The following is a 26339-nucleotide window of genomic DNA, read 5'->3' on the forward strand; positions in this document are numbered from 1 at the left end:
GGGGGGGGGGGGGGGAGTCTTTTGGTGCCTTGACCAACGCACAAAGGGGTAGACGAACTTTTGTCTTTTTCCAGAGTCAAAAAGATTTAGGGTCTCTGAGGCGACCGCGGGCAAATTTGCCCACTCCGGTGACTGAACAGGCTTTTCGAGAAAGGGTGGACAGAATAGGAGTTGTAGCCAGACAAGGAACCGCCACCCCACCCTTCGCAGTCCCCCCTGGCCAAGACAGCGTGATCCCGGGTGTGCAAAGTGGGTGTGGAGGGTCGTCAAGTGTGGTGCTTTTACCCGTGCGTCCCACGAGTTTAAAAAAAAAAAAATCATCAGTCCCAGATCTCTACAGCGCTGACCCCCTGCAGGCCGCGAGGAATGCTTGGCCCTGGGGCATGCCTAGATGATGCTTTGTGTCTGAAGAAATCGAAATCGACTGGTCTCTATCAAAGCAGGTGGGATTTCCCGTGCCCGGGGCGCGAGTCCACCTGTTAATGAGCTTGGCTGCTTAGGGGCGGGAGTGCGGAGAGCGCTAAGCTGCGCCCTGGGCCTCCAGCTCAGCCGTGGTAGCTGCAGACGGGGTCCTAGCGCTAGCTTCCAGGAGTTACCCAGAAGCATCTGCAGAACCTGCCGCAAAAGGACTGATGGGTGGGGATGTCAAGGAGCACAGCCCGGCCTCCCGAGAGTGAGAGGCAGCTTCGTTTGCTTTATTGTGTATATTTTGATAATCAAGACTAAATTTCCTTAGTCTGAATTGTTGTGCTGACAAAGAACACAAAAGCGCACACACCCTTCCAGGTCTTGCTGGAATTCACATTTTAGAGGAAGAAGACAATAGAGCGCCTTCCTAATCACAATCCAGCCTTCCTCTGTACTCTGGCCCCTCCCACTGCTAACTGAAGTCTTTCAGGCCCCCTCCTCCCTTGGTTTTGGCACCTACAGTTCCTTTCCCTGGAGACATCTTTCTGACTAGTGCCTCCTACCATCTCCAGGGCCTCCGGAGAAATTCTTGGGGATTTATTGTAGGCATTATGACCATAGAGCTCAGATTTTGGGGCAGTTATTCAAAATGTTAAGAGGATGGTGCAATAGATTAGGAATAATGCCTTGGGATATTGTCTTTACCTGACAACATAGATGATTAACCCTCAGACCCAGCGGGAGGCAAATATTCTCTTTTAAAATTAATCAATTTAAATTATCTCTAGCTGATGTAAAGACCCACATTTTATGAATGTGATAAATCAAAGAAAAAATCCATGTTAGGCAAAAACATTTAAAGAAAATATTCACTCCACCTAATATTACTGAATATGAACATGTGACAATTTTAGTTTTTAAGTGTTTTTTTTCCTAAAAAACATTTCCTAAAACAAAACAAAATTTGCTAAAAGATTCTCCAAATGTACATGCATGAAATATTTTTAATTCAGGAGGAAAAAAAATACCAAATGACCCCCCCACCCTGAAAATAAAAAAACAGAAAATACAATAAGAAATTCAATATGATGTCAAAAGAAATAGAATGGTGGTTCCTTTAAGGGTTGTTTCAGTGTCAAAATATTCAGCTTGCCAAATGCTAAAATGCTAACATTTTCCTGCCAGGAGAAAACACTAGGGATGCTCCAGCTTTCCTTCTTTATAACACTGGGAGGTCAGTAAACAGGTCTTTCCTGGTTGGAAAAAAAAAAAAAAAAAGCAAGTTCATTGCTATCATTTGTGTCATGTTTAGTAATTTGTGTCATGTTTAGTAAATGAAAAGACTGGTGCTCTTAATTTATTTGCCACATTTTCCTCATAGGAAAAAAATTTGAATTTTGAAATTCTTACTGGATCCGAATTCATCTCCCTTTAAATGAATATTAAAGGGTGGGAAACTTAACAGTTTTTTATATGCAATTGTCTTGTGTTAAGTTAAAAATTATTGTAGAATATTATGAACATGCAGAAAATTAAATAGGCATACATCTGAGAGCTTTGACACAGTTTCTTCATTTTAAAAATAAAACTAAACATTGCAAATATAGTTGAAGCCTCCTGTGAAAATATATCTTCAGCATATGTAAAATTTTCTTTTTGTGATTGTAAAAGTTTTGTATGCTTAATAATAAAAATATATTAAGAAATCATGATAAAAATCATAAATAATTTAATCAGCCAAATACACCTATTTTTTGCATGATGGTAAATGTCCAACTAGTCCTGTGAATGCCACATATAATTTTATTTAGAAGGCTTTTTATAGGTGAAAATCTGAGAAATTTGCATAATAGATTTGAAATATGCATGTTTCCTAATGTGATTTTTTTTCAAAACCAGTAAGAACACAGCGAGACCATTCTTGTACCTACAAGCATTGTATGCCCATTCATGTAAGCTTCTCCATATAGGTAATTTGGTAGTAAGATGAGATTCCCATGAGTGGAAGACTGGGGAGAGATTCTGCTCCCTCTAGATGTAAAAGGAGCTTTACTTTGGAAAGTGTTTGCCATCACTGTTATGGGCAGAACTGGAGTGGAAGAACTGAGGTGTATAGAGACAGCTTCTCAGGAGAGAAAGGCTCCTTATTACTCCTGGAAAATTTCTCAATGAAAAACTAGCAGCAATGGTTTAGCTTCTCCCTTTTATTGATTAAGCAAAGACAGCCTCACTCTTTAGTCTGAACACAGACTCTTGGTCCTTTTATTGGTCAAATTCTAAGTATTTCAGCTTTCCTACTCATTGAGAAGAGAAACTGGTAGAGTCAGCAGGGGAAGAAATTCAGTCCCAAAGGAGGGCGCTTATGTAATTTTTTTCCTTTGTCTTTCCTTAAAGAGAAACTGCACATCATTGGCAGGAGAAATTAGTCACTTCCATGAAGGACCTTAAAATGGGAAATCCAAGAAGATTCCTTTAGAAATCTGTAATGTTCTAAAATGAGAACATACTTAATATTGTGATAAAAAGATATTTGGAGCAAATTAATTTTGTCTTTAAATAATACAGGGCATGGGGAAAATAGTAATTTAGATATTTACAAATGTGAAATTGTTAAGGGTTGTTTTTATTGTATGTTTCAATTGCTGTGAAGAACCAGGGTGAGTGTTTAATTGTAAAGGAAAAAAAGAAAAAACAGATTTGTTTTTGCAAAGAGCATAACCAAAGAAGGCCAGATACACCAAAGACCAAAGGAAATTTGGTCAACATTATGTCTTGAATGTATAACACTGTATCTACAAAGACTATTCTTGTCTTTTTCCAGGTGGAAATATTATTTAGACCCTATGTATAATTTCCTCTCCCCTGCTCCTGTCCTCCTGATTTCTCCATGCTGCTTCTACTTTATGCAGTATTTACCACCCTTCATACCAATATTTCACTTTATCCAGTAAATGCAAGCTTCACAAGTGTAGGTAATTGCATGGAACATATCTAAAATTTTTTGAGGTGTCTAGAACCTGGTAATTTCTTGATATTATTATTTATTATTAATGCCATTTTAGATTAAGAAAAAACAGAATGAAAAAACCCTTATGTCTATTCAGCTTGTTCATTTTTGTCTTAAGTATTAGTAATGCTAATGGATTATTTCCATTGTGATAAAAAGGCCTGTTTTCATATCTCATTTCTGTTTTTTAAAATTATTCTCCCATCCATATTATTTAGAATTGAAATCATTATTCACTAAAAATTCCATAAATCTCATTTGAAAGCTTTTTAAGAGCTAGCCTAACAATTATTTTTGGTAGTGCATAGAGTCTGCTAGTAATTCAGCGCATCTTTAAATATTAGCCAGGCATAAATACACTTACATAAATTCATTTAAGCTCAAGGTTAGATTTTTTTTCTGTTTAAAACTACAGTATTCCTCTATTCCTATCTTTATTTACAAAGGTTCAATTTATAGGACAACATTTTGTTTCCTCGGATATTTCTTGCATTTCTAACTTAACTTTTGCTAAGAAAAAGATATAACTCTATAAATAAGAGGCTGAAAAATCACATATGCTGTAGCATACAGTGACTTCCATGAGAGGAACCCATATTAAAACTGGACAGGGCTCACCTAATCTAACCCTTCTATTTCACAGACTAGAAAATTAAATAGAGAATCAGGGATATGGTGACTTAGTTAAGGTCACAAAGGGATTTTGATTAGAACTCAGGTGTCTCGAAATGCATGGCTTCTAACTACTTCTACACTGAGATTTAACATCTCTGCCTAAGATTGTGTGCTTCACCACGAAGTTCATTTTCAGCAGCTGACTGAGCTACCTGCTCTCTGAATGAATAACTATAATCTATCCTGCTCCAAATCCAGGGGAGAATCCATGAGTTAGAGATAGGAGACTTTGGCAGACCCAAGGTTCCCCTGCCCCCCCCCCCAGGAGAAACATACTATATTTGTGTGTGCAATCTTCCTTGGGATTTTGACTAATAACGACTCAATTCATAATCCTGATATGAGAGAGAGAGAAAGAGTATGTGTATTTTAAAATGAACAGATCCAAAGGTATGACTTTACATCTCTTTATAAAGGTACATTTTCATTTATAAAGGTGAAGTTTGATATAATTTAGGTAAATATCCTGGCTTCCCTGATTATATAAAAAGAATCTCTTGTTAATTTTCAGAGAGTAAAAATATTTTAAGCAAACAACTCAAATGCCAACAATTGACATTTTAAGCCCAGAAAGAAATGATTTTACTACTGCTATTCTTTTTCCTTCACAGAATCAAACAGTAAAAGTGTGCTTGGTTTATTTATTAGAAGAAGCATTGGAAATGAATTCCTAAGTCCTGTCAGCAAATACTCATGCACACACACATTCATTCATTCATTCTGTCTATCTATCTATCTATCTATGTATCTATGTATCTATCTATCTATCTATGTATCTATCTACTATCTATCTATTTCTCATTGTCCTCTCTACTTAGCCATCCCTTTCAAAGAGGGATTCTTAATCCTTTCAGTAAAAAATATATTTGCAAATTCCTTTTGTGTGAAAGAAACCTGAGCATAAAGCCTGCTGCAAGAGTCTACCATCCTGCTGTGGTGGAAATGATTTATAGGCACACAGTCTTTAGGGCCAGAGGTGACTTTTTCTATGATTCACCTACTTGCCTATCAAACCAATATGCAGCTGTTATCTCCTTACCCCCTTAGGGGCCATATAGATTAGGTATCTGGGGGTAATGCAACCTCCTTCTTCTTCTTCTTCTTCTTCTCCTTCTCCTTCTCCTTCTCCTTCTCCTTCTCCTTCTCCTTCTCCTTCTTCTTCTTCTTCATTTCCCCCCTTAACAAAAGAAAATACCCTTTACCAGGACATGAATAGATGGATTGAGGGGGGGAGGGGTCTCCAAGGACTAGCACAAGCTTTGCAGACGTGAGCTTCTCTTTCTCCATTCTCCAGTCCCCTCACCCCCTTCCTGGCTCTAGCTTCTGCTGCTGCAGCAGTCTACTGCAGTGCAGAGGCAGCTATTGGAGGGGAGGGACATGATTTTGCTGGAGAGAGAGTCAGGTGGGCAGCTGGTAGAGCGCTTCTCCAGTTGCCATATGCCACCATTGGGGCCTTCTAATTTCTCTGTCGTGAGTGATGAAGTCATTTTTACAACTTAATGATGTACCAAGGGACCTAGTGGGCTGGCTTGTGCCTGTGTACTCCTTTTTTAATACGGAAATGGGGGCATCAGATGTGACAAAGGGAGGCACCCAGGCCCTGATTTGATTAGATTAAATAGATTAAACAGCCTGCATCAGTCTACTAATGCAGACCCTCCAGGAAAGGATTAGTCCCACACCTGGGGTGAGGAACTCTAGTCTCCTGTTAGGTGACAAGCTACTGCCCAAATGGAAATTGATTGACTGACTTAGAGAAAAATGGATATTATCTGTGGAAGTGACAAGTCACCAGTGTTTCTGTCACCTATTCTGGGCAAATCTTTTTGGGGTGGGCCTGATACTCCAGGGGGTTTGTTATGGAAATGAGTGACTGAGAATTTCACTACTAACTCTTTATGGGGCCCCTTCAGATGTTAATCTTCAGGCAGTTTGTGATGCAGTTTTTTTGCAAACACTGCTAATCTCTTTAGTTTTATAGAGTCTCCCACCACACCTACACCAGTGTTCCTAAAGTAACTGTAGGAAATTTGATCATTTCATATGTAAGAGAAAGGAAAGGAAAGAGAAAGAGAGAGAGAGAGAGAGAGAGAGAGAGAGAGAGAGAGAGTCAAGTAGAGAAAAAACAAATAGAAATTAGACTTTAAATTGAAAAATAATCAAATTTAATTCATTTTAGTTTGTTATTTGAGCAGAGGAAATCATGAGGAAAACAATTTTAAGTGGTTTCAAATGGTTTATCATTTTGAAAAACAACTTCAATATGCAAATGGCCCTCATTTTATCTCTCAGAGATTATAATACTATTCTTTTAAAAAAAAATTAAGAGTTCCCATATGCTTTTAATACTTTTCTTAGGGAAAGAAAAGATTTTAGAAATTAGTTGGCATTTCATTCCTTTTTTTTTCCCCTCAGCCCAGTTGCTAATGACATATCTCTGACTTGCATTCACACCCTGAGTGGGTTTTGTAGCATTTTAGCTGCCAGTTATAAGAAGCAATTTAAACAAAATTAAATATTAGTCTGGTTGAGGTTCAATTTATTATTTGGATTTTCAATTGAGCAATACACATGCATAAATATTTAATAATTATCTAGTTTGATTATTTATTTAGTGGAAGTAATACGTTTACTTCATTGTTGAAAAAAATGTGTGTAATCTGTTAAAATTTTCATTGAGGCTTTATTTGAACATGTAATAGTGATATAAATATACTGCCTCATACGATAGAGCACTTGCCTTTAACAATTCAAAAAGTCAAAAAGAGCCAAAAGTTGGACAAGTTATTTATTTAGAAAACTTTCCTCATTTCTAAACATGCATTTTTATGTAAGGTGTAGTATTTCTTTTCCTGTTAATTATTCACTCCTGTGTAGGAAAAAAAAAAAAAAAGAGCAATCAAGTCTTAAATGAATTTCTTTATTGAGATAGGATTATAAGGCAATAAATGATGCAAAATAAAACAACCAAAACTAGTCTGTAAAGCCAAATTCAAAGATTAATTTTACAAATATGTAATTCATTAATCACACTGAAGAGTCTTAAATGTCTCTTCTATAACCACAAATTGTTAAGGCATACTCACATAGAGCTATACTATTATCACATGCTAGCATTTAATCTATGAAGAAGCATTGAAAATGCACCTGAAACATTCCACAGTGGGTGTTAAAAAACACGAAGATTGTAAAAGTACACCTAAAAAACAGTACAAAAGTTTCCTTTTTTTTTCTGCTTTGGTTTTATGATATTTTTTTCCTTGTAACCTTATGTAATCTAGTTTGTTTATTTATTTTTCCATATTTTTCATGTTGCATTACAATTAAACCTAACAGTGTGATTCGCTATTACCTATTCATGTAACACTATGTAACAGTGTAATGTGGTCAATATCATTCCCCAGTATTTACAAATGTTTTCTTTAGGCCTGCTGAAGTCAAGCCATACCTGACTCCTTAATTTATATGATGAGGAAGGGAAGACTATTCCTATCCTCTACAACAGCAAAGGTCTGGGAATCTAGCTTTTAGACCCAATTGAAACACAGAAGAGATACTCCATGTAAAGTGGAAAGGAGTCATGAATATCAAAAGAGCTTTCCAGTCAGTGTAGAGCAGATTATTCAGCAAGAAGTTTTCTACCTCCTTTTAAACAGCAGAAATTTGTATTAAGAAAGGCAGAGGATATGAATTATAAATCATCTTCCTAATTGCTGTAGTTTTCCATTTGAGGAGGCACATGAAATTAGAGTTGAATGAAACAATAAATTCACAGATGAGTTAACTTTTTAATACATGTCTTTCTTCCTGACAGTGACTTTATAAGGCAAGCATCCTGAAACTTATTTTACTCATGAGAAAACTGAATATAGAATTAGTAGAATTATTTTCCCAGATTCCACTCAATGGTCAGAGATATAGTATAAATCCCAGGATGTCTGATTTCAAATTATATTATTCCTTACTAAACACATTTCTCCTATTAAATTCTCCTGTTAAATAAATTTAATTTTTTAAAAAATATGCACCGAGTCACTATATGACTAGGATCATAGGAAAGAGCATGACTGTGGAATAATTTCAAGCTTTTACATGTTTGCCGGTTTTGATTGCTAGACAGGTCTTTTGATCAGAGGATGACTTAAAATATCTGCTATGGTATATATTATTTTCTGGGCAATATTTCTGTGAAACCTGATTATAGGGTTTCAGAGAATGAGGAGTGTTCAGTGATGAACAGGCAATGTGAGCACAGTTGGTTTCAGGAGATTCCAATGTTGTTTGAAAGATCTAAGGATGAGGCCAGACTGGGCCATGTACTTGAACTTAGCAACTATCTCAAGTGAGGATTTATCCACAGGTGTGCTCTAAATTCCAACCCAAAGTTGCTCACCTACAATTATTCTGTGAAAGGAACTGAGCTTCCTAGAATTGGTAGGATGCCACAGCAACAGTTCAAGAACAAATAAGTGGTCAATTAATTGGAAAGTTTATTGAGATAAAGGAGATTCAAAGAACAAAGATTTGATACTGCCTACATATAGGTAGGAAGGGAAATTATTATTATCCTTAGTTAAGCATTTACCCAAAAGTAATTGGAAATGCATGACCTAAGGACATGTCCTATGTCCACAGCATTCTTTTAGCACTATGGGAATAAAATAAATGAAATCTGGACTCCATTCTCCATGGGACACAAATAATGGGTAAAGTGAAAGATCATATGACCTCTTGGGTTAAGTGATCTACAGTGCTTTAGGAATATCTTCACAGAGTAGAATAGAATAGAGAGGTGTGTGTGTGTGTGTGTGTGTGTGTGTGTGTGTGTGTGTGTGACAGAGAGAAGAGAGAGAGAGAGAGAGAGAGAGAGAGAGAGAGAAGAGGGAGAGGAGGGAGAGAAGGAGGGAGAGGGAGAGAGAAGAAAGGAGATGAGATTGAAGGGATAAAGGTGGGGTAAACTAAGACAGGTATTTACATAGGAAAGTCTGCACATTTTTAATTTATTATTTGCTTCCCATCAGATATTTTAGAAAGACTATTGCAGCTCAAATTAAAAGGTTGGGGTACCTCCATCAATCCTGTGTGACTTCAGTATGGAAGATAGAATTCCTGTTACATGTCTTCATGTACCTCAGGCTGCTGGAATTTCTGTAGGACATGGAAAAACAATGTATCTAAGCTCACAGAAACAGCATAATTGAATCAAGACAAAACTGTCTGGAAGGAAGGATGAGGAGTAATAACTGTGAAATTTATTAAAGGCTAGGGAATTTTTATGTTATGATAGCTAATGTTTATAAACCGTTTATTCCAAAGCAGACATTGTACCCTTTCATGATTGATGTATTCAATCTTTTTAATGTTCCCTTGAAGTTTGGTAACTTGTTATTTCCATTTTACGGGCATAGAAAGTGAGGCTTAGAGAAGTTAAGTGAGGACAACTTGCCGAGGGTCATGCCTAATAAAAAATTAGAGCTGAAATCTGAATTCTCACAGTGTATCTACAAAACTTGTATTCTTAATTAATACTATGTCAGGTTGTTGTGTAAAATTCCACAAGAAAAATATGATAGCTCAGTCAATATGGTTAGTGAAGACAAATTCAGGTCAAAGAATTTAATTTGGTTCTTGATTTAACTTCAATTTGTGGGGTTTTTTTAAAAAATGTACATCTTTTATTTCAGCAGATGTTTCTATTCTAGCCTTGATCCTGCCTCTTATGATAAAAAATTAAGTCCCACATTTTCATGTCTGACTCTAGTTTTGTAGGTCATCCCCACTCCCATATCTGCTTCTTTTGTGATGAGCTGGGGGAATACCTAGCATTGCTGAATCAATGATTCTCAAAGCAGGACAAGCAACATTGGCATTGCTTGGGAACTTTTCAGAAGTGCCATTCTCAGGCCCACAAAAACCTACTGCATTAGAGACTCTGACACCCTGCAATCTATATTTTCAAAAGTGATAGTTGATTATCACGCATACTAAAGTCTAAAAATCATTGTGCTAAACTATTTTATAGTCTTGAACTTCTTTTCTATACCGAATTCTAGTACTTCTTCCATTTCTTTATTGAAAGCCAGATTTCTTTACAAAAGGCAAAGCAAATATAAGTGAATCTCTCATTTAACTACTTAATTCAAAATGAAAGAGCAAAGCAATACAATGCTATCCTCACTCTCAACTGTTTCTACTGTCCATACTTCTAAAGGTTTTTCATTTTTTATTTTTCTTTTTTGGCAGGTGCTACTAGGGATTGAACTCAGGGGCACTTGACCACTGAGCCACATATCCAGCCCTGTTTTTTGTGTTTTATTTAGAGACAGGGTCTCACTGAGTTGCTTAACACCTCGCCATTGCTGAGATTGGCTTTGAACTTGAGATCCTCCTGCCTCATCTTCCCAAGCTGCTGGGATTGTAGGTGTGTGCCACCATGCCCAGCTTCAAAGTTTTTATACAATATATATATGTGAGTGTGTGTGTGTGTATATATATATATATATGTGTGTGTGTGTGTGTGTGTGTACATGTATATATTTACAGTCAGACTGAGAAAGTATAAAAAATAGTTTTCAGTTTATTATCTCTATTACCTGGCAAGTTATTTAAACTCATTGGGACTTGGTTACTCTATCTATAAAAGAGATCTAGAAGTTATAGCTTTATAATACGTTGTTAGCTGAAAATGAGAATCTGGATACTCTAATTATTCAATAACCATTGACTGTTATGGTTTCTACTTGACTGGTTCACATTATGAATTTATTTTTATGTGCCAGGCACTAGACCTTTGTCTAGCCTCAGAGCAGTCTTAAGAGCTATCATAATACATCAATACCATCATTATACAAGTTCTAACATCCCTTAAATGTTTGGGATGTGCCAGACAGTTTTCTGAATACTTTACCTGTAATAATCTGTATGTTCTGTTAATACTCCCATTTTGTAATCAAGGAATGAAGTACATAAAGTTAAATATACATTTCAATGTCACTCTAGTAATAAGTGACAGAAATGATATTTGAGACCAAGCAAGCTGGCTCTAAGTTCAAATTATTGTTCTTAGTCATTGCACAGTGCTGCTCTCTGCTCTTTTCATGGACAAAAAATCAGAAGTCTAGAGAGATTAAATAACCTACCATTTACCATTATTAAATAACAAGACAGAGTCATAGAAAAATTTCTTTATTGTATCTATGTCAGTCTTTTTCTCCCTCAACCACTGCCAGTGACATTAGCTATGTGTGCCTCTGCAAGCCATCAACTCACCTGAAGAGAGGGTCTTGATCACCTTCGACTTCTTGGCTTCATGGGTCTCTCCTGTCAGTTCCAGTAAGCTTCATGCTTACTTTACTTTAGGGACATAATCATCACTCATCTCATGATCACCCCAGACTCCATCTTCTCTAGGATGTGCTGACACCTTGGACCCTACTCTCCACTTCCTTGTCCTGCCTACATCTCTTCAAACCTTCCTCATCCATCACTGTATACTAGATATTCTTATTTTCCTTTCCACCACTTGTAGCCATATTCAATACTGCCCTGGTATCTGGAACATTGTGTGTTGCATAATGACATTTCAATCAATGATGACCACATTTACAAGGAAGGCTCCATAAGATTATATTATAGCCACAACAGTTTGTTTAAATATACTTTGACGTTTGCACAAGGATAAAATCATCAGCAATGTATCTCTTAGTACATATCCCATTGTTAAAGAACTGGATCCTCTTCTACTTTTGAAACTGTGCTGATCTATTCCTTCTTTCAGAATTTCTTTCTTTTTAATATTCATCTCCCAAGGCCTAGCTAGAAAGTTTTCCTGTGAAAGGTATGCTTCCTGGTCAACCCAACTGAAATGAGCTTTTCTCTCGTTGGGTTTCTATTTGTACTTCTGTTACGGCCTTTAGCACATGTTGTCTCTTGGTTCTCTCTTTCTCTGTCCTGGAGTACAGGAACCCATCCTTATCTTTCTGAGTGTCTGACTGCATCTTATATATGAAAGAGCACATGTTTTCATTTCAGATATCTCTGGATTCAAATCTCAGCTCCAACACTTACTATTTTCTGGGCCAATCTGTTTCAATTTCCTTAGTTGTTAAAGGAAAGGAAAACTAACACAGAGAGGTTTTGTAAGAATTAGAATAGGTAATATAGGTGGGAAAAGTATAGTAAGTACTCTGAAATCTTAGCACTCTTCCTCTAGCATACTGCTCTACTCTAAATATAATCTCACACAGGCTAGATGTGTGAATGTATAAATGAATGTTGAGGAGGGAGGCTGCTTCAATTTTAGCTGTATAGTAAAAGAAAGTTTAAAGGAGTTTCATACATGGCAAAATGTTTGATAATCAGAATTTTAATTACTTGGATATTAATTTGGATAGCAGTTACATAAAATTAGATAAAATGAGGCAATGCAGATTTTGGTAGATTTTATCCTTAAACAGAATAAAGTCGATTTATTTTCAGAAGCAATGGCGACTAATAATGAAAAGCATAGCTAAAGGGATTAGTGAACTTGAAAGCATTTAGATGATATAATAAAATCATATCGTTAGAAACACTATTCAGAGGAAGTGTGGAAATTAAACATTGAAAGTGACCTACTGGCATATTATTTCAGAAATAATAGTATGAATATTGATATTTAATTTATAGTTAGAATTCTGAAGTTCATTACTGTGTAGTAATTGCATTGTCAGATATAAATCTTCTGGCAAAACTCACCTTCCTGGAAATAAGATAGAACTGGAGCTGTAACAGGCATCCCTTATTTAGAAATGGTTAACAACATGAACAAGTAACTTCACTTATGTATATCTTAATTTCTATATGTACAGTAATAATACCTGTGTCATTGTGTTAAGTAGTTATGGATTTTATAGCATGTGAAATGTTAGCATGATATCCACCAAGTCATATAAGCAATCATTAATTTTGATTATAGTTTATAATTGATTCAACTCTATGCGGGGAGGGGGATGATGTTGTCCCCCCAGGAAATATTTGTTAATTGATGGAAATGTTTTAGTTGTTACAGCATGGGAATGGATGGGGACATACTACTTGCAACTAGTGTGTAGAGATGCTACTAAACATCATGCCATATGCAGGCCCACATTCCACAACAAAGAATTGTCTAGCCCTAAATGTCTGTAGTATGGAAGTTGAGACATTCTAAGAGGAAGAATGAGTAAAATTCATCTCTCACCAGCTTATCTACTGACAGTACTGTTTTACGACCCTTTAAACTAGGAGAGGGGAAGTAGTGGTGGAAACTTATAGTCATACAAAATAAAATTTATGCATAATACCTTCAAAATACTTATAAGAAGAGTTGTACACATGTTAGGCAAATGTAGACAAAAAGATATTTTCCCCCTCAAACCTTAGCATGCAATATTATCTTTGACTCAAACCCAAAGATATCTATTCACACAGATGTGACAGAGGAAGCAGGAAATAGAATACGTGCCTGATTAGTGATGATTTGTCTCTGGAGAGAAACCACAGAGGGGAAGTGGACATAGCTTGCATATATTTTTACACAACAGTATTTGATGATCCTATGAGTAACGGTAAAAGAGCTGTTCCATTCAGCCCTTTATAAAGTCACCTATCAAATTTCGGGAACCAATTAATATTACTCAAGGCCCTTCTCAGAATTCCAGGTTTTTAAAAATTATGCTTTTTAACAGTTTAAATGCTTCCCCTGGAACAATTTGAGATTCTATGAGGCAGCCAACCTTCACTGAATTTGGAGATCAGTGTGTGACCTGATAAAACTAGCCCCAAACAGAGTCAGTTCATTATATATAGTATGTAACCAAAACAACTCTGCAAGGGCATAGTTCTTAAGTTCCCCAGCTGAGGGACATTTTTGTTCCATAGTGTGAAAATTACAGAAGCTCTTTTTAAATGATGAAATGGAATAGAATTTTTACTTGCAAATGGGTTAGGTGTCTAGCCCCATATTTGTAGCAATTCTTTCTTGAATTGTGTGTAAGTATGATCTTGGAGGTGTGCCTCAAACAGGATCTTTCCAACTACCTAAACCCCCACCCCTCAAGAAAAAAAAAGAAAGAAAAATAAGGTGGAATAGAAAAAGATATATTAAGTATGATTATTTGTATTATAAAACATGTGCTATAATATGTAATCCTTAGATTTCTTGTGAGGCATTTAAAATATGATTCCATTTTTGTAATTTCTATGTATATGCAGTTTCTACAAAGTTGCAAACTTTTATAATGTGAGGCCAGACTCCACTTATGCAATCATTATTTTTCAACAACCCTTCGGTGACTACCAGCTGTGTGTCAGGCACTGTGCCAAGTGCTGGGGCTAAAACAATTGATTTGAAAAACAGGCTCTTGCCCTTAAACAACTTCCATTATAGACTGAGATTTGGGCCAAATACATATTCAATGATTCATTAAACTTTTTCAATTTGCAATTAGATTTATGACAAAAATAAGTAAGTATAATCAGGTTTATTAGATTCTTCTTTTATTTCTTGTGCATCGAATGATGTATAATTTCTTAGAGAGTTGAAGTATGCGTTTACAATGGCTAACCAATCAAGTCCAGAATATATTTTATTATTTCAGAAAAAAAACTACTGTAAAATTATAATTGTTGATTAAGTGTTTAACTTGACCTGAGAAATTGAGCTCTGTGCCTATATGATGATGAATCATTTAAAGAGTGTTCTGTCTTTTCTATTTCAGGGTTTTTGGAGCTGCCATACTTCTTACCTCTACCCTAAATATGCTAATCCCATCAGCTGCCAGAGTGCATTATGGATGTGTTATCTTTGTTAGAATATTGCAGGGACTTGTTGAGGTATGGAACTATAGGATGGCATAATTTTAGATTATTTTGTTCTTGAGAACTACTAACTGGTCTTTGTCTAAATAAATATATTTTATTAAGTTGAACTACAGTTTATCAAAGTGTAATACTGGAAAGGTTAGGTAATTAGATACTTGGAGATCAAACTGAGGGTCTCACACACAATAGGCAAACACTCTACTGTTGAGCTACATTCCCAGCCCTTGGGCATTTTATAGTAAGTCCTCAATGTCCTTAATCATAAGTATCCACTGATATAATACATTGAATATATACTTTGGGCATCTAATGGTAGTGATTTGCTCTTGTTTCATCTGTCTGTAGACATTGGAAGACTATCATTTAAATACTTGAGTTGGTCCTAACTATTGCCCCTTCTCTATCCACGGAGTATGGTGGAACTAGATAAGTAATCTAAAATATTTAGACACTGGCAAAACCTCCTCTCTATTTAAAAGTAATGACATCAAAATAATAGAAAAAGGTTAATTATTTTAAGTATCTTAAGTTCTAGACACTACTATCAGGAAGTATAAACTCCAAGGCTATAAGCCTCAGATTCTTTTATATAGATTCTTTTTTTTTTTGAGGAATCTCTGAATTTAATACTCACAAACAATTCCCCAAATTTCATAAACTGTTCAGAATTACATGTAACTTGATTAATATGAGTTTTTTTTCTTTATTTTGCCTTAATCAGAAAAAAAATGTGAGGTGGAAGAAAGACCTGAGGTTTGACAAACATTCGAACAAGTCACTGAAAAAAATCTGTGTAGTGCATAGTCTGAACTGAAAGATTTTAAAATGAAATTTCAGGGTATTAGTGAGGCCCTATGTGTATCAGCTTTTCCCATCCTTTAGGAAACAGCCTCTGCCAAGGAGACATGCTTCTTTTCCCATGACTCTGCATCCTAAATGATGATAATTATCTTCTGCATTGCAGGGTGTCACCTACCCAGCATGTCATGGGATATGGAGCAAATGGGCCCCTCCTCTGGAGAGGAGTAGGCTGGCCACCACCTCCTTTTGTGGTGAGTAAAGTTTTAGGAAAACCTTGAATAAGAATTAAAAATGTGGTAAACTTGACCCAGTAAACTCTCTGGATTTGGCAGGGGATTAAGTTCTTGAACATCATTTCAATTTCATCAGTTGTTATTGGTTCCCTCAAACTCTCTATTTCTTCTGTTTTGTATTTCTCTAGGAGTTGATCCATTTCATCTAGTTTTTAAATATAGTCAAGATTGGTTTTTATTCTGCTATTTTTCTATTTAATACAGTTAGACATAAAAATGTACAAAACACATAAATTTTAAACACATTTGGAAAAGTGAACATTTAAACAAATGACATCTGTGGATTTATGTTTGCAAACATTAATTTTATTTTGAATTCTATATGGCATTATAGTCTCACAGTTTATTAGAAGTAATATTTGATGCAGCTATTTGCTAGAATTTTAATGGACAAAATTGATAAAAATCCAAATCAAATACCCTATAAAATAATTTAAAATTAATATGTTTTTCAACTAGTTTCATAAGTAATGGTACCATAATTTTCTGTTCATTAAAAATTTTACCTTAGGGAATAAAACTGATTTACTGCTATTTTAAGAAAGAGAATTAATAACATTTATTACACTTCAATCTCTATTTTTAAAACTCAGTGCTTTTTTTTTGGCTACTTTGAAAATACTTTTGGTTCACTGCTAACTTTTAAATCCTTAAGACAATCAATTTGATCAAAATTTCTATCTTTCTCTCTTTCTCTTTTTTTGTCTGAAGAGTGCTTGGGTTCTTCATTTTTACACCAAAACTGCAAAGCAAGAAAACAGTTTTCCAAATCAAACAAAGGAAAATATAAACCCTTTGCAAAATTCAAGGATTAGGACTATTGCAAATAATTCTAACAATAGGAAATGAGGCATTAACCATAATGAAAGTTTAGCAGTGTTATTGTCTACAATTATTGCATTCATAAACATTTATGTATAAGTTATAAGACATAAATATTGCCATATTTGTTATTGTTTTCACAATAACTTTTGGTAAGTTTTAAAATGAATTTAATAAAAAAAAAAAAAACACTATGTAAGCTGAAATTGTATGATTCTGCTACAAGGAGATACTTACCTGACCTTCAAGAACAGATCTTCAGTGTTTGGTTAGTGTTGAAACACTCTGCTCTCAGCTCAGCACACATATAGCATCCAACGTGCACTTTTGTTTATTTTTGAATCTATTTTGTGTTTTGGGTGTTATTCACTGTATAGCTTTATATCCTGTATAGGTATGCGCGCGTGCACACACACACACGCGCACACACACACACTCGCACACGTGAGTATATGTATGACTGCAAATGGAACTGGGTGAGTATGTGTGACTTCGTGTGAACCAACCCAAGAACGTGAGATGAAGATGAGAATTTCTATTGATTTCACTGACTTTCCTCCCCTCTTTCTTTCTACTTTAGGTTCTTATGCTGGGGCTGTAATTGCAATGCCTTTAGCTGGTATTCTTGTACAGTACACTGGCTGGTCTTCAGTATTTTATGTCTATGGTATGTTGCCTTTCTTTACAGTAGAATTGTATGAAATATGCATAGGCTAAAAGAAATATGGTTGTAGGCAATGAGGTCATTAAGTGTATTTTTCTGTATTCACTCATTTTCTTGCCTTAAGGGGGCGGAGGGGCAATGGGGTACGTAAGATGGTGGAATGAGATGGACATCATTATGCTAGGTACATACATGTATGATTGCATGAATGGTGTGACTCTACTTCATGTACAACCAGAGAAGTGAAAAATTCTGCTCCATTTGTATACAATGAATCAAAGAGATTTCTACTGTAATGTATAACTGATTAGAACTAATTAAAAGAAGAATTCTTTCCTTATATTCTGTGGTTGAAGAAAATATTTTATAACTGCTACTTTGCCTACATTGCTATTTCTTATTTTAAAATAAAACAAGTACATTGCTGATGAAGACTTTGTAATGTATGAAATATGTTTTTGGTTATGATGATAAAGGATAGCTCTTGATTTAAAGCTGACAAGGAGAAAAGAGGCAGAAATACACAACTCTTTTTTTGGTTTTGTTTTGTTATTGTTTCTTGGTCATTTCCTTGATTCTACCTTCTTAAGACTGAACAGGGAGAGGGAGGTGTAAGATGGTAGTAGTGTTAATGCCACATTTCAACTCTGTGATGAAATATCATAAATCAGCTCCTGCAGCAGCACATCTTAGTTGTCATTTCCCCATACTTAAAAGCAATTAAGCCCCCAAGTTGAAGTATAAATCGAAACCCTAAATCTAAATATGCTATTAAAAAGCCAAAAGCTTACTGCTTTAAAGTACCCTAAAGTCTCTCTAAGAGGCATTTTTTTAATAACAAGGAAAGCAGTAGTATTAGATAGCTGAATTCCAATGCTGTTGTCTCTGATTAACCTCATCTTTAAATATGGGTATGATAATCTGAAATATTAATGAAGTCATGCCATAGAACAGTGTTGGGATGCTTCCAAATTTGTCCTGATTCATTCCCATTTTGAAATGTTCTCATCAGAACAAATACAGAATGTTCTTAGATGGTATTTTACAATAGGGGCTCTTCTGGTCAAAGATTATAGATGGTTTTCTGGTTTATTTGCTTGTTTTTGTTTCCATACATGTACTTAGGGTAATGATGTCTGTATCATTCCACCGTCTTTCCTATCCTCCTGTCCCTTCCTTTCCCCTCCCTCCCGTTTGCCCTATCTAAAGTTTGTCTATTTCTCCCATGCTCCCCCCATCCCCATTATGAATCAGCATCCTTATATCAGAGAAGACATATGGTATTTGGCTTCCTGGGATTGGCCAACTTCACTTAACATTATATTCTCCAACTCCATCCATTTACCTGCAAATGTCATGACTTTATTCTCTTTTAATTCTGAGTAATCCATTCAGTAGATAGGTTTTTGATTCATGAATATCCTGATTTTAAGACAAATGTGTAGTTGTTTATATTTTTTCTAGGGAGATCTTTTCATTAGATTTTAATGCATACTTTGCCTTAGATCTTCAAAGTAGTTCATAATTTAGCCAACTTAAAAAGAAACTGTTTGGAATGTATAGTTTTGGTTTGCATGAAGACATGAAGACCTCTTTTTTTTAAAACCTCTTTTTGTGCCTTTTTGTTCATTACTTACTTGAATATATGATGTATCTTTAATGTAGTAAGCATTTGTCTTCAAATCTTGATATTTTTTTCATGGGGGAGAGGATATAATTTAGGTAATGTATCATGAATCTAGTCTCTTCATTTCAAATTTTATCTTATTTAATATTTATCATTGAAGGATACAAAGCTATAATCTGAAAATCTCATAGTACTTGCTTACTGTCTCTAAGAAAAATTGGGTTTTGAGCTACACATTAAATATTTATGTATTTTGAATTAACAAGGTAAAAAATGTACAGTAGAGTAAGATGAAAAGATAATACATGCAATTAGGAGAGTATATGACACACAAGATGAATTCATTTAGTGGTAATGTAATTATGATTGAATTATGGGTACTCTCCTTTGTTGGATACTTAATATATGCCCTTCACTGTCCTGGATTACAGTTGAAGTTAAAGGATTACCACTGTTAACCTCTTTTTGCCACAATATTATAAAAATGAAATATGTTCCATTTTATAGTGGCAGTTTAGAGGGATTCAGTTACTATTTGGATTATATAACTAACTAGGGACACCACCTGAATTTGGATCTGGGAGAGACCTATTCTACAACCACTACCTTATTCCAAATTTTCACTTACTGTCTGGCCCCAAATCATGCTTGCTTCCATGTTCGGTAATTAAACGGAACACAGCATATCAGAAGCTCTGTCTGGTATTATGGAATACATTTTAGAGATTGAATAGGCAAAAAATAAAGCATTAGAGAGATCAAGGACATTTAGATTTTTACCCAAGGGACAAAAAGAACCATACGAGGAAAAATGAAATGTCCAGCTGCTGGGAAAACAGAATAAATCACTTGAAATGATTTCTCTTTTTAATGCATATGGATTTATGTTGCACAATATAAACATGTTAAAATGGTGAGAATGCTAAATAAAGAAGGGTATAAAAAAAGACTTGCACACTGTTTATGAATACGGAATTTATAATTTCTTTCGCCCAAAGAATAATCAATAGGCAATGTCAGTGCTGAAAATAGTGTGGTATGTTGTCACATACAGTGTGAAATGTTACCACGGTGATTATAGAGGCCCGTTGGTATGCAATATGACCACTTAGATTAAAATATTCTTCTGGATTTTAGTTAGTAGTCTGTTTATTAGGAATTGCTAACAGGAGAAGGGAATGAGCATTTTCCTCTCAGGAAATGCAGACAACTTTCAGATAAGGCAGGCAAATATGAAAAGGATTCACCCTCAGAAAATTATTTGAGGGTAAGAATTTGTTTTGTTCATTATATTTTTTTCCTCACTTGGAAGATTTTCTGGAGTAGGAAATGCTCAGTAAATGCTTGTTGGACATGTGAATACCTTCCCAACTACATCATTCAATAGATACAGGGATTTGTTTGCATATCAGTGCATTCAAAACACCTAGAGAGAAAACCACAGGATCAGACTTCAGGAAGCTCCAAGTTGAATTGGCAAACACAGGAAGAAGTGACCAAAGTCAATTAGCCATATTTCAAATCAAATTCTCCATCATAATGTGTCATGAGATTACTATAGTTTTGTTTCAGCACATACTATTCAATGAAGTATTTGTGATAGCTTTCTTTGACTTCCTTATTTTGAACTGTTTCTTGCAGGAAGCTTTGGGATGGTCTGGTACATGTTTTGGCTTTTGGTGTCTTACGAGAGCCCTGCAAAGCATCCTACTATTACAGATGAAGAACGTAGGTACATAGAAGAAAGCATTGGAGAGAGTGCAAATCTTTTAGGTGCAATGGAAGTAAGAACCTTATTATGGTGTATATTCCTACTATTATTCCCCATTTCATCTTCCTTTATCAACCACGCTGTTTTATAATTCTCTATTAAGTAAAACTAAGATGATAACAATCATCCTTTTTTTTTTTTCTTTTTTTGAGGGAGGGTTCCATTCATACTTCCTGACCCATTTAGGAAGGATTGCTAGCTATTTCCTCCATCTATATTCCTTTTTTCCCTTTATCTTTTCTCAAGCATCTTAAAGCTTGTCCTGTATTATAGCCATGACTTTAAATTTCAGCCAATTTTAATTCAATATTGTCCACAATTTAAACAAGTTACATTAATACTTGGTCATTTTAAGTTATAGAAAATTTCAAATTGGCCATGAAAAGGTCTATTTTTGTGTATTGAATATTCTAAATGTAGGCTCTACACATGTATATTTAGTTACATGTGATTAGTAAATAGTAAGGCATTAGAATGCCAGAAATAAACAGCTTACATGGAAAATATTCTTAACATACTTTAATATACTTATTGATAAAATGTCATTATCTTTTAGGATTTTTATGAATGTCAAATAATATAATGTTGTGAGCTTTTTCTTATCATTTAACCAAATTATATAATTGACAGGATTTGCCTACAAAGAGGGGAAAGATAAATGGTGGATTCATGTGACATTAATATATAGTACCAAGTAATTAATAAATAGCCATCTGATGTTAAAAAAAAGAAAAGTGGTCAACAAAAATAGTGTTTTCTAGAGATTTACAGTAATTCATCCATTGAATGAGTTACTTCAATTTTTATGCTTAGAATTGGAAGGTATAGAGCTCTGGATGAGAAACAAACATCTGCATTATTAAAACAAAAACAACACAAAACCCTCTCATTTCCCTTCTTTAAGCTTGTTTAATTTCTGTTCTTATTCCCCACTTAATTTGTTAGAGAACCCTTGTTTTTGACATATCCTAGGTAAAGAAGCCCATCTTCCATTGTTGCTGAGAATATCTTGGCCTTTACTGAATATGAAATCTCAATCTTTCAGAAGCAAAATTTTCGTGATTATAAAAATCCTTAATTTCTAGTTATTCCAAGAACTAGACAGATTTGGTGTTAGTACTTTTCTCATTCTGTGTTCTTCTGTAAATGGCCTGAAAGTTGCTTTCTATTGGTGGCTACTTGAGAAACAAATAGTAATGGGGTGAGGGTAGGTGGAGTAGGGCTTAGAGTGCTGTGATACCCATCTGCGCATTTTATTGTGAGCAGAAGCTAAATAGAAGCTGGTCTGTGACCAGTTCTGAACTGAGTCTCAATTTCTAGCCCAAATATTTTGATGAACATATATCCTCATTAGTTTATCATATTTCTTTAATTTGCCAGTTCTTGAAAGACTATGGGTTTAGATCATATATACTTAAAACAAAAAAATCAGAAACTTGGACTATCTAGTTCTCAGAAATAAACCCCTAAAGAACAAGCACATAGGTTGGTAAAATAATCTCCAAATTTCCATTTCCTATACGTTATTGCTTTAAAAATGTCCAATATTTTACTTCTTAATGATATTTTCTGTGTTCCTATAGCTTTAAAGTAAACGTAAAAATGGAATCAAATGGAAGTATAATTTGTATCTTAGTTACTTTGAACTTAGAATTGTGAACAAATTCAATAAATAACAAAGCAGAAAGAAGTGTAACAGATTGTTTCCTCCCACCTAACCAGTGTACAGAGTTGCCTAAGAGTGATGGCAGGGGAATTCCCACAAAGGAATGGCCCAAAGATTTAGAGATGAGAACTCTTCAGGGTTCCAAAGAAAGATTCACTGAAAACCAGGGAGATCCGTCCAAAGCCTTTGTTAGGTGAACTTGCAAAGTGCTGTAGCCTACGCTATGGTCCACTGCAGAAGAACAGGTGTTCTAGCGAATGACTGAGGTGAGAACACCTGTGTAGAGTTTATGTGAGGGTTAAGGAGTTCAGCTCAAGGCTGGGGCCACTTTCTTTCAGCATTTTGAGTATCAACCTAGTCATCTTTATCAGTGCCTGGGAATGTTTAAGGCTTGTGCTTGAGGTCCAGCCTTGGGGGAGAGCATACAGCTAGTTGAATCATAGAATGCATTTCTCAGGACAGAAGAAAAATGAGGAGGAGAGTCTGGGATACCCCACCCAGGAAGATCTGTGTACCACATAGGTGTACCAATTGTTAACATATTGACATATTTATTTCATTTTTGTTTTTCTGAACAATTTCAAAGTAAAACACAATATCCATGAATACTTTACATGCATCTCTAGAGAAATAATAATCTTCACAATTTTGGTACTACTATCATACCTAACACAATTAGCTGTTACTCCCTAACATTATCTCATACCTATATCACATTCCAATTTCTAATACCCTGTCCATATTTTGAGACCCAGTCTATATTTATGTTTTTTGACAGTTAAATTTGAGTTCAGATCCAATTAAGGATCCTGGGTTGTAATTGACTATAATGTTTCTTAAATCTCCTTTTTGTTCTTAAAAATCATATTTAAATGTAGCATACAGATAGAAAAATACATAAATTCTAAACAGACAGATTGCTGATTTTTTATAAATTAAACATATCTATGAAGCAAACAGCCAATTTAATAAATAGAGCTTTATCAGAATATCATAAACCCACCTCTAACTCCCAACAATCTTTATGGAATAACATTAGATATTTTCTCTTATACTTCATGAAGTGCTCTACCACCTAAAGAATAGAATTCTTAGGGGAGATGATCCTGCTATGAATTAAAGAAAGACTTTCTCAACAGGGAAAAGTTATTTGCTTCTGATAATTTTTTGAAATGCAGACATTTCTCTTTGGCCATTTTTATTATCTGTGGAATGTGTGTATTCATCAGGCACCATTTGCCTTAGACATATTGAATTAGTTTTGAAATTGTGACTTTTGAATCAGTCTATGGTGCTGTCACTATAAATTTTGTCTAAAGTCATAGTATTCATTATGTATTATTGGGATAGATTTTTGGTTTTGTTTTGATTCTTTTTTTGTATTACACATATTTGTTATCACCACAATGTAACTTCTGATTAAAAAGCATTTGAAAAGCTAATTATAGTCACTTTAATATTAACATTTCTGAGGTTCTACATCTAGGAAAAAATACTAAGTTTGAGTTTAAAATATTGTTTACCCCTGTTTTAGTAATTTGATCAGATCAAGGATCTAAACCTAATATTAAATGTAGTTATTTTAGGCTATTTTTTCTTTGAAAATTGTATGTTAGTATTCAAAATAAAGTAATTGAGAGAGTATTTGCGAATATAAGAGATCTTTTTGAAAAATTTTTAAGTATGCTAGTTTTAAGTTTTTAAAGGGTATCCTACACAAAGGCAATCATATTCAGATTGTTAATTTTGAATGTTAATATATTATAGGTAACTAATTATGATGTCCTCAGTGTGCTGGATGGTCAAATATTTTAACCTAGCTGCAGATCATGTAACTTTGATAGAACCTTGTACTCTGTTGTCACAGAACTTATTAACATCCATGAGCTATCAAGAGAATTTATGTGTAGGTAGTTGAATAATTGGCTTAAGACAGGATCTCAAATACTGCATTTCTTAACTTTTTCATTTATTCCTTTTACCAACTACATTTAATTTGCAATACTTTAAAAAATTATTTTGGATATCATCTCTAGGTCACTGATTTTGCAGTGAGTGTTTAGCTGGAAAAAAACTGTTAAGAATTTTAGAATCTATGCTTCTGGACTTAATTTTCTGTCAATGGAATTTTACATATTCTTAAATTGAAACAATTTAATCAGAATAAGAGTTGCATATTTTATTTTCTTCTTCCAAAGATTATTCATACAGATAAGGCTAACTGATGTTTTGAATGGTCAATTCTCTACTTCCTGCCTACTCTTACTCATGCTCCATCATATGCATCCAAAAATGGACAGCACCTATTAGTCCAATTTGAATTAGAAAATATTAAAAATGGTCTAAATAACTGTGTTTTTCAAATTTCAGAAATTCAAGACTCCATGGAGGAAATTCTTTACATCTATGCCAGTCTATGCAATAATTGTTGCAAACTTCTGCAGAAGCTGGACTTTTTATTTATTGCTTATTAGTCAGCCAGCATATTTTGAAGAAGTCTTTGGATTTGAAATTAGCAAGGTATGTGAAAATTAACCTTATTTAAATAGTGAATGACTTTTGTATTTAAGATAGCATTAACTACTTTTGCCATCAATTTATCCTGTGACTTTCTTGAGTTATTCATTTATTCATTCCACAAATAACTACTGGCAAATTGAGGCTGAGTAAAGTGTTTGAGTGTACTACTGTATTCTGCTGTCTGTGAGAAGTTGCTCTCTAGTCCTGTGAATACAGGCAAACAAACCATTGTCTGACTCTACAGAGCTTATATCCCAATTGGTCTGAGGACTAGTGCAGCTTTTTGACATAGATAACACAACTTCCTTGGAGTCTGAAGTCAGACATAACATAACAGTAAACAAAAAGTTATTTCAATCAAAGCAAAAGAAATTTTACTTATGTAATTACCAATGTAGCTCTTCTTCCATGTTCTCAGAGATCTGTCCAATTAAAGATGTAAGTTTAGCTAAAAAAAAGAAAATATTCTTGTTTTGTTAATCAAAGTATATAATTTCACAAGCATTTGTTGAGCATAGAGTATGAAGCTTTGTGTGAGGTTGTTTAGATGTAAAAGCATGGTTTCTGTCTCCCAAATGTTCACAGCTTGGTGCTACAGATAAAAACTAAGTTACCAACTATATATAGCACAGCATGTTTAGTGCTGCAGACATTGGTTCACAACTATGGAAGTATAATGATTTTGAGATTTTTCTATAGGGTTGAAATGAACTTGCAATACTACCTTATATTTATATCAGGATTTGAAATTTATAAGTTCTTTCATATTCATGAACAATATTGTTTGTTTGACCCACTGAATAACTATCATCATTCCTATTCAACTGATAGGCAAACGGGAACTAAGGAAATTATTTAAAAATTACCTAAAACCATGCTAGTAATAAGTGACAGAATCAAATTTACGCCTTGATTATTTGATTTCTATTTAATTTCCCTTTACTATGCTATTTAAATTCAGGTAAGCCCTAGATCCATTCAAACATTTAGCACATTATTGAATGCCATCTCTGTGCCAAGCCCTTGGGTGAGTCCTGAATACACTTGTCTGTGCCAGCAATGGTCTTGCCATTTTTATTTCATGTCGTTACATAAGACCAGCTGGGCTCTCGTTATTCATATTATGTCTCTACTTGAAAGACTATCTGAGGCCTGGGACTGAAGAAAACCTTAGTTTAGGAGGAGCTATTCTAAGAGCTCTTTTGTAATCCCTGTTTCTAAGGAAACTGTTTCCTCCATCCCT

At 34.7% G+C, this 26339-nt stretch overlaps 1 protein-coding gene across 1 annotated transcript in view; it reads left to right on the plus strand.

The window, feature by feature from the left end:
• The window catches only part of Slc17a6 (solute carrier family 17 member 6), a 41073-nt gene that overhangs the window by 7072 nt on the left and 7662 nt on the right, over positions 1 to 26339 (plus strand). Inside the window, exons 4-8 of the mRNA XM_015476410.2 lie at positions 14830 to 14944; positions 15897 to 15984; positions 17429 to 17515; positions 20781 to 20923; positions 24947 to 25096. Of these exons, the coding sequence (XP_015331896.1) occupies positions 14830 to 14944; positions 15897 to 15984; positions 17429 to 17515; positions 20781 to 20923; positions 24947 to 25096 (583 nt within the window). The remainder of the gene's footprint in view (positions 1 to 14829; positions 14945 to 15896; positions 15985 to 17428; positions 17516 to 20780; positions 20924 to 24946; positions 25097 to 26339) is intronic.

Source organism: Marmota marmota, unplaced genomic scaffold, assembly GCF_001458135.2.
Source record: "Marmota marmota marmota unplaced genomic scaffold, marMar, whole genome shotgun sequence".
Lineage (NCBI taxonomy): Eukaryota > Metazoa > Chordata > Mammalia > Rodentia > Sciuridae > Marmota > Marmota marmota.